This window comes from Portunus trituberculatus, chromosome 45, assembly GCF_017591435.1.
Source record: "Portunus trituberculatus isolate SZX2019 chromosome 45, ASM1759143v1, whole genome shotgun sequence".
NCBI classification, from domain to species: domain Eukaryota; kingdom Metazoa; phylum Arthropoda; class Malacostraca; order Decapoda; family Portunidae; genus Portunus; species Portunus trituberculatus.
The window spans coordinates 10,624,471-10,641,770 of record NC_059299.1 but is presented as its reverse complement, the minus strand read 5'-3'; the positions used below and the strand labels follow the sequence as shown (position 1 = coordinate 10,641,770).

Here is a 17,300-nt window from a genome sequence, read left to right as displayed (position 1 = left end):
CACCCTTGACGAAGGCCTGGACACGCTCGTAGTGGCCCTTGATATCGCGGGGGCTTATGACCGAGTGTGGCATGCGGGTCTTCTGACTAAGCTCAAGCCAAGGGCATCGACGGCGGTCTCCTGAAGCTACTCGAGGATTACCTCCAAGGAAGGACGCTTCGAACCGTCGTCAATGGGCGGACCTCATCACCCACCAATATAGGAGCGTCAGTTCCACAGGGCTCAGTGCTTGGCCCAGTCCTGTGGAATGTGTATATAGACGATCTCCTGCGCCAGCTTCCTGCAGTCAAGGCTTACGCCGACGACTGCACAATCTCCCTCTCCTACTGCCGCCAGGACAGCCAGCGCGCCGTGGCCAACATCAACCGCCAGCTGAAGGCAGCAGAAGAGTGGGGGAAGGTGTGGCAAGTCACCTTCGCGCCGGACAAGACACACGCCATGGTCATCTCACGATCCCCTGCCGCCTCTCAGGCCGTGGAAGGACAACTACAGTTTGAGGGCGAGCAGCTGCCTCTCCAGGAACACATCAAGATCCTGGGAGTCACCATGGATCGTGAGCTGCGCTACGACACCCACATCACGTCTGTAGCCCGCCAGACCTCTCAGCGTGTGTCAGCCCTGCGCAGGATGGCTGGCAGTCTGCACTCGCGAGGCATCCTCACTCTACAGGGCACAAATCCGTCCCTGTATGGAGTACGGTGCCTTGACATGGATGTCCAGCGCCCATACCCACACCAGCCGGCTCGACGCGATACAGAGGCGCGCTCTTCGTCTATTGGGGGAAGACGAGGAGAGCGTGGCAAGTATCACGTCACTGGAGCACTGGAGGGACGTGGCAACCTTGACGGTGTGCCACAAAGCTCAAGTGCTGCATACACCTCACCTCTCCCGCCTCAGCCTGCCGCCACACCCACCCGGGAGAAATACGAGGCAAGCAGCGGATGGGGACCAGCAGGTACTGGTGCCTCTCTCCCGCTCCTCACAACACCAGCGAACATTCAGAGCCAGGGCAGCGCGCCTGTGGAATCAGTTCACGGTGGCCACGCCTGCTGAGGTAGCGGGACTATCAACTCAGCAGACAAAAGTGGCCGCCAATGTCTGGAGAAGCGCTCTCCCTGCCCGGCTAGTGCTGTGAAGTGTAGTGCAGTGAGTGAGGTGTCAAAACAATATACTAACGAGAAAAAGACGTTTAGAATAGTTCCTTGCCAACACAAGGAGCTTTATGTCTAAATCTCCTTCTGTACCTGATTTATTGTAAAATTTATAAGTGTAAGATAATGTTTAAATAAAAGAGAGAGAGAGAGAGAGAGAGAGAGAGAGAGAGAGAGAGAGAGAGAGAGAGAGAGAGAGAGAGAGAGAGAGAGAGAGAGAGAGAGAGAGAGAGAGAGAGAGAGAGAGAGAGAGTCTATTTTTAAGTCTTGTAAATATTGTAGAGAAATAGATTGTAGTACCCTTAGAATAGGTAGCACACGACAGTGCGCCTTTGGTTACATGTTCCTTTGTATTAAGTTTTGTTTAAATAAAAAAAAAAAAAAAAAAGAGAGAGAGAGAGAGAGAGAGAGAGAGAGAGAGAGAGAGAGAGAGAGAGAGAGAGAGAGAGTGCAGGCAGTGAGGCAGAGTGGTCAGGAAACAGAGTAGGAAACGCCCTGAGAAGTGTTGCTTGGCAGCTTCCTCTGCTGAGACACACAAGGGCTCCACTCACGGCTCCTCACAGCTCCTCACCACCACAGTGGCCTGCGGCCGCACCTGCCTTCCCAGCTCACTATGGCGCCGGACACCCCTACTACCTGGCGCCGCCACACTCCGCTCAACAGTGAACTGACGATAGTGTCGGCCAATGTGAGAGGGTTCCATACCAACATTGGGGAGCTCACCACAGAGCCATAACCAGGAACAAGGCAGACATTGTGTTCGTGTGTGAGACCTTCCTGGACGACAACATACCTCCAAGCTACGCCGGCGTCCGGGGTTACTCGCCCTGGATAAGAAAAGACCGCTCCACACGGGGAGGTGGCGTGGCCTTCTGTTATAAAGAGTGTGTTAACGTTCAGGTGGTAGAGTCTCCCACGAACATGCCCAGTGACCTGGAAATGGTATTTTGGAAAATAATAGACAGTGTGGGTAGAAGTGTACTGTGCATTGGCTGTTATCGTCCTCCTTCTCAAGGCGCAGCGATAACAGACTACCTCACAGAAAACCTGGACCTATTGTTGACGGCCAACCAGTGTGAGGGAGTGATAATTGTAGGTGACTTGAACCCACACACAGTGCACGCCTCATTTAACACGCTACTGGTGGTACATGACCTACATAATCATGTCACCTTCCCCACTCATGTCTCTGGGTCATCTCTTGACCCTGTGGTGACCGATCTTCCCCCCAGTGATGTTCAGTGTTCACCCTTGGACTTTATAGGCACCTCAGATCATGTAGCTGTCATCACCAAATTCCACTTCAGACGCCAACGTGAGGAGAACCTCTCCGCACTCTGTGGAAGTGGGAAGCCACAGACTGGGGAGCCATAAGGACGAGGACCTGAGAAGAGACGTCAACTGAGGCAGTTCTCAGCTGTTATTCACCTTACAAGAGCGCTGGGTACCACACTCCTCTCACACCACCAAGCCCTCTGACCAGCCCTGGTTTGGACCTGCGTGCCGAGAAGCCTCTGACGAAAAATACCGGGCATGGAAAGCCTACAAGAGGCATCCGACAGAGGGCAACAAAAGACGTCACAGAGCAGCCTCCCTGAGAATGAGGCACACACAAGAGTGGGCCTCAGAGCAATGGAAGGAGGACCTCAGGAGGAAGCTCCGTGGCGGACAGGTGGGCACGAAGAGGTGGTGGGGCATTGTGAAAGACCAGCAGGGTGAGAAGAGAGGCGCCAGCATCTCATCCCTCTTGCAGGAGGATGGCAGTCTGGCCCACTCAGCACATGAGAAGGCCAACCTCCTGGCGAAACACTTTGCTGGAAAAATGAGCGTGCCCGACCCTGAGAAGACACCACCAACGATGCCTCACACCATAAAGGACACACTTCTGGAAGTTAAAACGAGTGAAGACGAAGTGAGGAAAAAGCTTCTAGAAGTGGATGAAAATAAGGCGACAGGGCCGGACAATATAAGCCCTCGCTTGCTCCGTCAGTGTGCTAATGAGCTGGCGCGACCACTCGCCTTACTGTTCACTCGGTGTCTCGAGTCCGGCACGTGGCCGGCAGCCTGGAAAACGAGCAATGTAGTGCCAGTTCACAAAAAAGGAGGCAAGAACCAGTGTAAAAACTATCGCCCTGTGTCCTTACTGTCGGTGCTCAGTAAGGTTCTGGAGGCTATTATAACCTCTAGGGTCACTGAGCACCTAGAGAAACACCATTTTCTGTGCGTCAGGCAGTTTGGTTTTCGGCAGGGTAGATCCGCGGCAGACCTACATCTGCTGCTTGCCACCCAATTGAGTGCTGCACTTGATCAGGGCAAGACCTCAGCCGTCGTGGCACTGGATATTGAAGGCGCTTTCGACCGGGTGTGGCACAAAGCCCTGATCACTAAAATTCGTGCAACTGGCATTGATGGTGCACTCCTGTCTCTGCTGGAGGATTATCTCAGCAACAGACACCTGAGAGTGACTGTCAGCGGCCAGGAGTCAGAGGTGCAGCCCATCAAGGCAGGTGTACCACAGGGAAGTTGCCTCGGCCCTCTGCTGTGGAACATCTACATCAACGACCTGCTGCACCTCATCCCCAGCGCAAGGGCTTACGCTGATGATGTAACTCTGACTAAGAGTTACCAGGCAGAGGAGGAGCCTGAAGCAGCAAGGCAGCTGGAGGACAGGTTGAGCCGCATCGTGGCCTGGGGCAACACCTGGCAAGTTAAGTTCGCCCCACAGAAAACACAGCTGCTCCTCGTCTCAAGGTCACGCTCAGCCATGCGCATAAACTTCAACGGGGCAACACTTTCACCACAAGAGGAGGTAGAGGTGCTGGGGGTCACCTACGACCAAGGATTGACCTTCAGGACCCACATTGAGTGCCTTGCCAGGGCAGCCTCCGGGAAGCTCGCCTCACTCCGAAGAATGTCGTGGTTGCTGGATGGTGAGGGGCTAGAGCTGCTCTATAAAGCACAAGTAAGGTCCTCCCTGGAGTTCTCATGCCTTGCGTGGGGCGGCTCCGCCAGCAAACACCTCACCCTCCTGGACAAAGTACAGAACCGAGCAGCAAGGCTTATCAGGGACACTGCTGGGCAGCAGCCACGACTCCACACCCTCCAGCATCGCCGTGACGTGGCGGGACTCACGGTGATGTACAAAGTGCAGGTGGAAAGAGTGAGCCACATGCAGGAGCTTCATCTGCCTGCACGCTCCCTCAGGTCACCACCCGCATGGTCACCCAGACACCTGGTGAGCTCCTGCTGACCCGATGCAGGACATGGCATCACCAGAGACAATATATAAACTCGTGTGCAAGAAAATGGAACACTCTGTTGGCCTCACAGGAGATAAACCTCAGTGACACAAACACTCAGACATTTAAAGTGCAAGTGAACCATTGGTTACTGAGGCAAGGGTGAATCATGTACAGTGAACGTAGTATATTCAGTGTTACAATATAAGTTATTGTTGTACATACAGAATGTAATATACATCACCAGGGTCAGATTTTAAGATAGGTTGCACTAACCCTGTACCCTTTAGTCTGTAAAAACAACGTTCTTATGTAATGTAGAAGTTGTTTTCCCTGTACATTTGATCAGTATAAATAAAAAAAAAAAAGAGAGAGAGAGAGAGAGAGAGAGAGAGAGAGAGAGAGAGAGAGAGAGAGAGAGAGAGAGAGAGAGAGAGAGAGAGAGAGAGAGAGATTTGTGTGTATGCTGCGTCACAGGAGAACCAATACGTAAACTGTTGAAAGACTCGCGCAAGCAGGATTACACACACACACATCACACACACACACACACACACGTGCATGAGAGAACTATGTAGTAATAAGAAACAGGAGGAAGTAGCGCCACACACACACACACACACACACACACACACACACACACAGAGAGAGAGAGAGAGAGAGAGAGAGAGAGAGAGAGAGAGAGAGAGAGAGAGAGAGAGAGAGAGAGAGAGAGAGAGAGAGAGAGAGCTGGAGAGATGGGCGTTTCTCCACACTTCAGTGTTAATCCTATAATTGGGGCTGCGACGTTTGGCGACGCCGCAACCGGGGAATTCTCGATAGGTCTCCCCCCTCAGCGGCCTTCATATTTGTGTCGGACTATAAATACGTATTATGCTGATTTTCCCTGAAATTATTACAGTTTCCGTGTCAGAGACACAACTCTTTGTGCTGAACGCATAACAGAGGTGATAGTGTGTAGCATGGACGCATACATTCCTTCTTCTCTTTCTTATCCTAAACCTTTTAAACATTGGTTTAACATAGCCTGTCTCATGCTATACATGATAGAGAGGTTGTCCACAAAAGGTATTTGAGCCTTCCATCTCCTGAATTTCATGCACTTTATTTTTCTGCCCGGAATCATACCAAGTCCGTACTTCAACTTGTCAAACAATCCTTCATAAATAGAAAATGTCTTTCAAACTCAAACTCCCCTAGAGACTATTGGCATCAAGCCAAAAACATCTCCAATAATTTCACTTCTTCATTTTTCCCTCCTTCATTTCATCATGATGGCACCACTACTATCTCTTTTGTCTTTGAAGTTGAACTTTTCTCTCAAACCTTAGCTGACAACTCCACCTTGGATGATTCCCTCCATCTCTTCGTTTTGACAACTTCATGTCTTCAATTAAAGTTCTTCGTAATGATGTTTTCCATGCCCTCACTGACCTACACCCTCGGAGGGCTTATGAACATGATGGGATCCCTCCTATTGTTCTCAAAAACTGTGCTCCCGTGCTTGCACCTTGCCTGGCCAAACTCTTTCAACTTTGTCTATCAACTTCTACCTTTCCTTCTTGCTGCAAGTTTGCCTACATTCAGCCTGTTCCTAAAAAGGGTGACCGTTCTAATTCCTCAAACTACCGTCCTGTAGCTTTAATCTATTGCTTGTCTAAAGTTTTTTAGTCTATCCTGAATAGGAAGATTCTTACACATCTGTAACTTCGCAATCTTTTATCTGATGGCCAGTATGGCTTCCGTCGAGGTTACTCTACTGGTGATCTTCTGGCATGCCTTACTGAATCTTGGTCATCCTCTTTTAGAGATTTCGGTGAAACTTTTGCTGTAGCGTTAGACATATGAAAAGCTTTTGATAGAGTCTGACATAAAGCTTTGATTTCCAAACTGCCCTCCTACGGTCTCTATCCTTCTCTCTGGAACTTTATTTCAAGTTTCCTTTTCGACCGTTCTGTTGCTGCTGTGGTAGACGACCACTGTTCTTCTCCTAAATGTATTAATAATAGTGTTCCTCAGGGTTTTGTCCAGTCACCCATTCTCTTTCTTTTATTCATTAAAGATCTTCTTAACCAAACTTCTTGCTCTATCCATTCCTATACTGGCTCCCCCAGATGGGAACCGCCTTGTCGTGGTGGGGGGCTTGACGTGCCCTTGTGACCTGGCGAGCTAGGCTAGAGGGGGCTTAGGCCCCTGCTCTGCCCTTTCGAGGGAGAGAGGACTACCCATGCTAGTAAGGTCACCATGTGAGGGGCCAGACTAAATGGTTCCTACATAGGCTGCCAGTGGACCAACGGAGCCACCCGCTGGAGGGATCGCCTAATAGGGGCCGTCCTGTGCTGGATGGTTGGGTGTCCAGGCTGGGATGCTTTGGGAGGGGGGGTCTCAGCTCTGTCGTGGACAAACATTCGCATCATGTGGGGCCTTTTTATGAAACGACTGGTCCGCATGGGGACGAGGTACCCTGTCCACGGCAGCCAGCGCTCCTCCCATTGTAGTCCCAGTAGGTGGTTTCCCTTGCCCTGGAGCTAATTTTTGTGTAACTTTATACATATGGTAAAACACAAAAAAAATTCAGGTTCTCGTGAGGTGGCTGACCTGGCCCACGAGACGTCATCTTCAGGTCTGAGTGTGAAGGAGGATTCCTCTCCACAAGGGTCTCCCACAGCAGTCTCCTGTTTTGGGAGTTCTTCTGAGGGAAGCTTTTCTGCTGCATGTGACTCCCTTTTGATGGAAAATGTTAATCCATCATTTTCCTATCATGCCTTGCACTCACTTCTCAAGGTGTATGGTACGGTTGTTCGCATTCGACTGGTTTATGATAAGGACTTTCCTTCTAACCGCTGCTATGTGACGTTTATGTCATGTGATGAAGCCCGTTTGGCTTATGAACATGTAGCATCTCTGCCCCTTGCCTGCTCTGGTTTTAAAACTGAATTTCTCCAGTCACGTAATATTTCAGACAGTGACATGGATTGCATCCCAAATGTTTTTGAAAACTATTTAGAGAATTCAGTTCCAGAAGTCCGCCAGATCCCGCCTACACGTTGGTTTGTGACGTACTACAAAAATGGGCGCGGGAGTTTCATACATGCCTCCTGGTACCTGTCAAAAGAGATCGGCACGATTCCTGAGGGAAACCTCAAGAAATACGGTAAGGGGGTGCTAGTGCGAGCGAAAGATGTTGCAACATCTACCATGTCCTTCTGACAGCATGTTTGAGACTATTAAGGCACATCCCACCTTTAATTACAGTAAAGGTTGTGTGTACAGTCAGGATCTTTATGAATTTCCTGACGAGGAAATACTAGCAATGTGTACTAGCACAGTCCAAAAGGTGACTAAGATGAGGAACTCTTCCAACATGGTCCTTCTCACCTTTTTGGTTCCACCCTCCTGACCGTGTTAATATCGGTCCTATCAATCTTAGGGTGAGGCGTTTTGTTTCTCGCCCTCTTCAGTGTTTCTCATGCTATGGGTACGGTCACGGCAAAAGCTCGTGTAAGGAAGCTTCTCGATGTGGTAATTGCTCTGCACTAGACTCACATTCTGAGGAGCATTGCAATGCTGCTGCTTATTGTTTTCATTGCTGTGATGCTCACCAGGTACGTTCCAGGCAATACCCAAGGTATCGCCTGGAGTAGGACATTTTACAGTTTGCTAATAGTCAGTTCATCAGTCTCGGTAGCGCCCGCCGCGAACTCTTGTACCGCCAAAAGAACGGTACTGTGCGACATCCTATGCTTTATTGGCCGCTCGTTCTTCAGCTGAGTCTGCCGGTCCGAAGACAACTTCTCCTGCTACCTCTTGCTCTGTTGGGGCGGGTGGTCCTGTTCATCTGGCTAATAGGTTTGCCCTTTTGTCCGATGACTCAGTTGAATCTTCTGTAAGAAGTGACGGGAATAATTCGGATATGACCAACGTAACCCATGTAGTGGATGTCCATTTCCCCCCTGCATCACCTAAGCCTTTGAAGGGACTGACCAAACGTCGATAGATTTAGCTCAGCATAAGCAGTCTAAGGTTTCTCCCGGTGTACATGATTGTGAGTCCTCCAGGGACCGTTCTGCAATGGTAGCGCCAGTTGTTTCTGTCCAGCCTTCTGTGACGCCCTCTGTCTCAGATCGGGCTTCTTGTGATGAGGATGGTCTTAGCATGGAGACGTCCGATGATATTGTCACAGCCGTCCCTCGTGGACCCGCTGTGTCAAAAAGTGCAGTCCAGCCTGACCCTCGCCCTTCGATGACCGGTAGGAGTGATGATAGTTCGCATCACTCACCGGTAGGAGTGATGATAGTTCGCATCACTCACCGGTAGGCCGATAGGCTGCGGTCCAACGACCCGGCACATCTCAACTCCCGGTGTCTTCTCGTCGCTTGATTATTTCTAGTCAGGTGAGTCACGGGCAGCCCCTTCAAAAGGCTCGCCCGTCAACTGCACCTAAATAGTCATCTTCAAGCTTCTACAGTGGAACTGTAGAGGCCTTCGCGCCTCGTGGGGAACTTCGAGCTTTACTATCGGAGTTCTAGCCTGTGTAGCTCTACAAGAGACTATGCTAGGTGATAATACTTATTCTAGTCCTCCTGGCTATCGTGCCTTTTTAGCACTCCTTTCCTGACCAGGGCCACCACGGTGGCACAGCTATTCTAGTCCGTCAGGATATACCTGTTGTCCCTTGCAACTCAACTCTCCCTTCAGGTGGTTGCTGTTAAGGTTTTTATGGGACGATCCTACACCATTTGCAGTTTATATCTCCTCCTCGGCTTCCTGTCTCCAGGGGTGAGCTTGACGGCCTGGTGCGTCAGCTGACTCCGCCTTTTCTTTGTTGGGAGATTTTAACGGCCGTCACCCATTGTGGGATGAAGGTGCTAGTAATCCTCGTGGGTTTTAATCGGTTCTTTTATTGAGGATGAGGGATTGAGGTTTTAAATTCTGGGATGTTACACATTTCCACAGTCCTACTGGGACTTTTACAGCTATCGATCTTTCTCTGTGTACATCTAATTCTTTCCTTGATTTTAATTGGCGGGTCCTACCGGATTTACACGGTAGTGACCACTTTCCGATTTTATTGAATCTGTGAACTCTGAGCCACAGTCCCGGCCCCACGCTGGGTTTTAGACAAGGCAGATTGGCCTCGATTCACAGACCTTAGCTCTTTTATCCGTCCGCTGGCTGACTTTTCTACTTGTGCTGAGGCTGTCGATTATTTTACCGATTTTTTCATTTCAGTAGCGCTTCAGACAATCCCTAGGACGTCCGGTCGCTTTACTAAGCGTCCCGTTCCTTGGTGGAACGCAGCATGCACTAACGCTGTGAAAGAGAAACGGCAGCTTTCTCGTCTCCGGCGACATCCTGGGGACCCGCAGTGACTGGAAGCTTTTCGACGCTGCCGAGCTCGGGCCCGCCGCGTTTTGAAAGAGGCACAAAGAGCCTCTTGGAAAGCCTATGTCTCTTCCATAAACGTCCGCACCCTCTTACGGATGTCTTCAACAAAGTCCGCCGAATTGCTGGGAAGTATTCTGCTCCTTCCCCACCAGTTTTGTTGTCTGCTGGGCGAACGGTGGCAGACCCTAAGACTGTCGCCGACCTCTTCGCGGAGCACTTTGCCAGTGTTTCCCGGAGGCATCCTGCAGCCCCGGGCGCACGTCACCGCCAGAGAATGGAATCTCTCGGCATAAATTTTTCTTCCACTGGAGGGGAGTCTTATAATGTCCCCTTCTCTGCCTCCGAGTTGCGGACTGCTTTGTCCCAGTGTCACGACTCTTCTGGCCCAGATGATATTCCTTATGCCTTCTTGCGCCACATGTCTGACCGTGCTTTTACCTTTTTATTAAATCTTTATAATATGATTTGGCATACCGGTGACTTTCCATCTTCTTGGGCTGTGGCAGTGGTTCTCCCATTTCCGAAGCCTGGGAAAGATAATCTCCAGGCTACGAACTACCGTCCTATATCTTTGACATCCTGTATTTGTAAAGTGTTAGAAAAGATGGTAAATATTAGACTCATGTGGTACTTGGAGAGGGGGAAGTACTTGTCATCGGTACAGTATGGCTTCTGAAAGATGAGGTCTACTACTGAGACTCTTCCATTTGTGAGGCCTTCGCTAATGACCACCATCAAGTAACAGTCTTTTTTGACCTGGAGAAGGCCTACGACACGGCTTGGTGTCATGGCATTTTACAGTCGTTGTTTAGTTTTGGCCTTCGTGGCCACTTTAATATTTTTATCCAGCAGTTTTTATCCAGACGTCTTTTACGGGTTCGAGTGGGAGTGTTCTCTCGATGCTACTGCTCTAAATGACGGTGTCCCACAGGAAGTATTCTTAGTGTTACGCTATTCGCAGTTGCCATAAATGGTGTTATAGATACTCTACCAGATGGCTTCCTTATATGTTGATGATTTATTTATTTCTTTTGCTGCTGCTAGGATGTCACTGATTGAGCGCAAGCTCCAACTGGCAATCAATAGGGTGTCCAGTTGGGCCAACATGAACGGTTTTCGATTCTCCACCTCAAAGACCGTAGCCATGCATTTTGTCGCAACCGTGGTGTCCATCCAGACCCGATTTATATTTAGCCAATAGACGCCTCTCATGTGGAGGCGACTCGATATCTTGGCCTTTGTTTGACAACCGTCTCACCTGGGTTCCCCATTTCCGTTCTCTTAAGGCGTCTTGTCGGACGGCATTATCCCTTCTTCGGGTTTTAAGTCACACCTCTTGGGGTGCGGACAGGCACACTCTGCTGCTTCTGCACCGTACACTTATGCTTCCAAAGCTGGAATACGGCTGTGAGATCTACTCATCCGCAACGGATGCACGATTACGCACGCTTGACTCCGTGCATCATGCTGGGGTCCGCTTGGCTACGGGTGCATTTCGGACATCTCCAATACCTAGCCTTCTAGTGGATGCTGGTTTCTGGCCGCTCTACCTCCGGCGCCAATCTTCGATGCTCCGATGTTGGTTTCACACCCACCGTCTTCCTGATCCTGTCCTCTGTCTGTCAATATTGCGGGACTCACGTTCGCAGGCATATGTCACTCGACTGAGTCTACCTAAACCTTTTGGCCTTCGAGTGGCAAACCTCATGATGGATTTGTTCATCGATCCCACTCCTGTCTACTCTTTCCGGCTCCCACGAGTCGGTTATTAGCAGCTTCCTGTTGTTTCATTATGCCCTCCTGCCATGGATGGCAAGAAGGATTTTCTGCCAGCTCTGTCCCACACACGGGTTTTAGAACACTTTTTTTATCCATTCTGATGACATCCCCGTTTTTACTGATGGTTCCAAATCCGACGCAAGCGTTGGGTTTAGTGTGGTTTTCCCCTTTTTTTTATCGGTCTGGCAGTCTTCCTTCGGTAGCCTCCGTCTTTACTGCGGAGCTGTCTGCCATAGTCCTAGCTTTACAGATTATTTTTACTCTACCGGTTTCGTCTTTTACAATTTTTAGTGACTGTCGCAGTGCTCTTACTGCTCTCTCTTGCACTGTCTCCCTTAACCCTTTGGTTTTGTCAGCCCTGGAGTGGCTATATTTTCTTACCAAACGAGGATATCGTGTTGGGTTCTGTTGGGTCCCTGGTCACGTAGGTGTTCCAGGGAATGAACACGCAGATCGCCTCGCTAAAGAGGCAGCAAGTCGCGCTCCATCTCCTGCTCTGTTCCGTTTCGAGATATTTCATTCTATTCGTATGGCGATTGCAGCAATTTGGCAGAGGAGATGGCTAACGGGGATCGCAACCTCGAAAATGGGAGAGATCACTACTTCCACTATCCCTCAGTGGACATACACTTTACAGATTATTTTTACTCTACCGGTTTCGTCTTTTACAATTTTTAGTGACTGTCGCAGTGCTCTTACTGCTCTCTCTTGCACTGTCTCCCTTAACCCTTTGGTTTTGTCAGCCCTGGAGTGGCTATATTTTCTTACCAAACGAGGATATCGTGGTGGGTTTTGTTGGGTCCCTGGTCACGTAGGTTTTCCAGGGAATGAACACGCAGATCGCCTCGCTAAAGAGGCAGCGAGTCGCGCTCCATCTCCTGCTCTTATTCCCTTTCGAGACCTATTTCATTCTATTCGTATGGCGATTGCAGTAATTTGGCATAGGAGATGGCTAACGGAGATCGCAACCTCGAAAATGGGAGAGATCACTACTTCCACTATCCCTCAGTGGACATACACCCATGTCCGGGAACGACGTTTACAGACTTTATTGGCGCGACTGCGTATAGGTCACACGTACCTTACACAAAAATACCTGCTGACCAAGGACCATCAACCTTACTGTGCCTGGTGCCGTTAACGGTTCGACACCTCCTAGTGGAGTGCCCTAATTTGACTGACTTAAGACACCGCTACCGCTACCGCTGTCGCAGTAGATATAGCGGTGTCTATTATATCTCAAAGGTTCTTGGACCAGAGTGCCTGGCCCAAGGCCATGACGTTTTCAGTTTTTTTTTGAGAAGCTGGCCTTCTCCCAAAGCTGTGACTTTTATTTTATTTTACTCTTATGTATTTTAATGTTTTATTCAGGTTTATAGTATTTTTAGTTTTTGCGTTTTTAATTGTATTGTTTTTAATCACTTTTAATTAGTTTATATATATGTATATATATATATATATATATATATATATATATATATATATATATATATATATATATATATATATATATATATATATATATATATATATATATATATATATATATATATATATATATATATATATATATATATATATATATATATATATATATATATATATATATATATATATATATATATATATATATATATATATATATATATATATATATATATATATATATATATATATATATATATATATATATATATATATATATATATATATATATATATATATATATATATATATATATATATATATATATATATATATATATACACGTTTGTTGCATTTCATTTATAGTAGCGGCGCCATATGACCGTCGTTGTTGCTGCGCTATGAATCTAAAATCCATCCATCCATCCATTCCTATACTGGTGATACCACCCTGCATCATTCCGCGTCCTTTCAGAGACGTCAACCTTACAGGAAGTTAATAGATCACTCAGTTACGGACGCCACAGAACACCTGACTTCTGAACTTTCTAAGATTTCCGATTGGGACAGAGAAGATGTAGTTTTCAATGCCTCAAAAACTCAATTTCCCCCATCTATCAACTTGACACAACCTTCCAGAAACAATCCCCTCTTTAATGACGCTCAACCGTCTCCCTCTTCCACAATAAATATCCTCGGTCTGTCCTTTACTCATAATCTGATTTGAAAACTTCAAATCTCATCTTTTGCTGAAACAGCATCTATGAAGTTAGGCGTCCTGAGGCATCTCCGCCGATTTTTCTCGCCCCTCCAACTGCTTACTCTGTACAAGGGCCTTATCCGCCCCTGTATGGAGTAGGGGAAACCGGGGCTAGTTGTTACAATTTAACTATTTTTCCCTCTCTAACAAAATCTACAGAAGGTAACTTAAATGAAAATCTACCATGGAAAGTTTATCATGTATATTACCAAAAACAATAATCATAAAGACTGTATATTTCTTGATTTCTGAAAAATAACAGAAAGTAATACAAAAACTTTTTGTATATGTCGTATGTAATAACTTACCCCATATATGGGGCAAGTTGTTACATACGACGGGGTAAGTTGTTACAAAATGCAAAATGAAATATATTCCTTGGAAACAAAAAAACAAAACGTAAATTTCTTCATTCACAGAGTTCACACACGTAACAAGCATTCCCATCTGTGCAGTTTTCATGGGCCCAATCTTTGCATTCGATGCATTGCACCCATTGCTCCCCTGGGGCTGAGTTTGAGAAGATTTCACCACATGCAAGACACCAATACTCTTCAATGTCCTTTCTATTTTCTTTTTCCAGCAGACTTTAGTAAACTGCTCTGTGTCCAGGTTACTCTTGCCTGTTTTATGCTTGAGTCTTTTGCTTGTGATTCCTCAACCTGTTTTTGCAATTTTATTTCTCAGACGTGTCTGTTAGTATCACTGTGTGGCGTTTTCTTTGGCTGCGTCGTTGCGTCTTTCTTGGACTGGCCTTTTTAAATGGCCGCAATGCCTCTGGAGTTTTGATTTAAAAGATATTGGAGTATTAATGATCTCAACGTACCTTGTAATCATCAGCCACTTTCCGTAAGCTATCATTATGATTGATGACACGCTCGGCTCCAAACTCAAAAATATCTGTGTTACACCTATCAGAGCGATTTGTTTTTCTTTTGTAGGTCCGAACCATGTTTTTATAGCCCTGTAATTAAATTATATCAGTTGAATATAAAATTATCCCTTTATGAGGCAAGTTGTTACAGCTTGTAACAACACGCCCCAGGGTGACCATATCACTTCACTTCATAAATTAGGCTATTCAGTTAAGTTTTTGGAAAATAAATTGTTATAATAAATGAAGCAAAAGAACAGCTGTTTCAAGTAATTAAGTCAACTTTAGTGAACTTTAGCTTCAACAAGATCTAGGAAAATATTTTGAAAGGCCAGAATACTTACTCAAGATATCCAAAAACAGATTTTTGGTTGTAGTTTTGGAGACGGTATTCACCAGTGGCTTGCTCTTTCCGAGAATGTGACCGATATTGATGTTTACATGCCACTAAAATCTGAGCTTCATCTGTTGCCACATGTTGAAACTAATGACATTGTATCAACTTACCCCTTTATACAACTAGCCCCGGTCTCCCCTACTCTTCGCATGTTTGAGGAGTTCCACTCACATAGTTTTATTAGATAGGGTGGAATCAAAAGCTTTTCGTATCATCAACTTCCCTTCTCTGATTGACTGTCTTCAGCCTCTTTCTCACTGTCAAAATGTTGCATGTCTTTCTATCTTTTATCGTTATTTTCATACTACTGATCTACTGAACTTACTAACTACATGCCTCCTCTCTTCCTACGTCCTCGCTGCACAAGGCTTTCTTCTTCCTCTCATCCCTATTCTGTCCAACTCCCTAATGCAAGAGTTAACCAGTACTTTCAATCATTCATACCTTTCACTGGTAAACTCTGAAACTCCTTGCCTGCTTCTGTATTTCCGCCTTCCTACGACTTCTCTTTATTTAAGAGGGAGGTATCAAGACATTTACTAATTTCGGCTAATGATTTTACTTCTTCTAGAGAACCAGTACTTAAGTGGGCCTTCTTATATATTTTTATATTTTTTGTATTTGCCCTTGGCTAGCCCTCTCTCCTACATAAAAAAAAAAAAAAAAAAAAAAATATATATATATATATATATATATATATATATATATATATATATATATATATATATATATATATATATATATATATATATATATATATAACAAAAATATCAAATAAATACCAAGTTAACGCAACAATGTATCACTCAACAAGACAGCTATTCCGTCTTCTTTCACACTACCACTTCTTTCGTAACTTCCTCTTTTTACATTCTTGTTCCACTCTCACTGTCTTTCTCCCCCCACTGACATGACCTGACCTCTCTTAGACTGAGCCCAGATACCGTGCTGGATAGACGTGCTCTGAAGCTTCTGTCTATCTGTTATCTCCGTGTGGGTTTTTCACACGCCCATCAGGCTTAGATATTAGTTAAATAAAGCTAGAAATCCCATTGTCCCGTGCTTTTATTTTTGCTTCTCTCTGTCCTCTCCTTAAAGGGTCTCTCATTTACGGAAGATCCTCCTCAGTGAGAGTGCTTTTGGGGTGAATTAACACCGTCCGGTTTATTTTTTTTTAGTAGAGTGGTTTGTCAGGACAATCTGACATTAGGCAACTCCTTCCTGACCTCCTTCCACTTATGTCTTGCTCCCCTCCCTAGAATATGGGGTGTACCCCTCCCCCTATGTGCCTGACGGACCCTCCTACTTCCCCCCGCATGGGTGAGGGTGGATACTGATCGACGACCCCAAACTGCCAGACTGTCTATTGACCCCACTAAAGTAACTTATATGATTCTTCGCTCTCAAGATGGACATCCGCCTGTCTACAAGGAGGAAGAGTGAACCTCCCGTAGATCTTTTATACTGACTGTTTGATATCTTGCTCTTAAATCATAAATTCATTTACGATAGATATCTAATACTTCTGTTTATATATTTTCACATTCAAAACTAGTGAAAAATGTGAAATAGCCATGTAATTTTTTTGTAAATATTTGTCCAAGGCGTTATAGAATATGAATTTCTCAAAATCTGTCAGAAAGGTGCATATTAAATTTTTTGAAGAATACTGGTATAGAAGCTGTATACATACATTAAATTCGAAAAGAAACAACACAAACTTTAACAGAATAAAACACGATGTCAAAAACTCACAGAGAGTCTGAAGATTACGAAGTGATGAGCAGGCGACGTTTATTGCAGAAAGAATCGTTTTGGCATCGTGGTCGTCCGATATAGCCAGCTGTAGACACTTAAGGTGCTGGAACTCGTTCAGCATCTCGATTGCTTCAACACTTAAGTGACCAACCAATGTCTGAAGACCATTGCTGTAAAAATGTGATTCAATATAGGTGTGACGATGGATATTATGATGAAGATGATAATGATGATGATGATGATAATAATAATAATAATAATAATAATAATAATAATAATAATAATAATAAAAATAATAATAATAATAATGATAATAATAATAATAATAATAATAAAAATAATAATAACAATAATAATAAAAATGATGGATTTTTCACGTGGAAAGCGTAAGCGTAACATGAAGATCAAGACCAGCGTTGTGGGATACCTATAACACACTGTAATATAAGAAACAAGAAATAAAGAAAACATGGACATATGGTTAAGTTAGGTTAGGATTAGGAGGGCCAAGAGGAAAAATTTTTAATGA

General features: G+C 45.7%; 1 protein-coding gene across 1 annotated transcript in view; it reads right to left on the bottom strand.

Moving 5' to 3' along the window:
- Window positions 1-7,452: 7,452 nt before the first annotated feature.
- Window positions 7,453-17,300, bottom strand: part of LOC123519258 — a 40,562-nt gene continuing 30,714 nt past the window's right edge. Inside the window, exons 4-8 of the mRNA XM_045280390.1 lie at window positions 16,769-16,941; window positions 14,961-15,081; window positions 14,569-14,653; window positions 11,112-11,172; window positions 7,453-7,520 (exon numbers count right to left, since the gene is read on the bottom strand). Coding sequence (XP_045136325.1) covers window positions 7,453-7,520; window positions 11,112-11,172; window positions 14,569-14,653; window positions 14,961-15,081; window positions 16,769-16,941 — 508 coding nt within the window. The remainder of the gene's footprint in view (window positions 7,521-11,111; window positions 11,173-14,568; window positions 14,654-14,960; window positions 15,082-16,768; window positions 16,942-17,300) is intronic.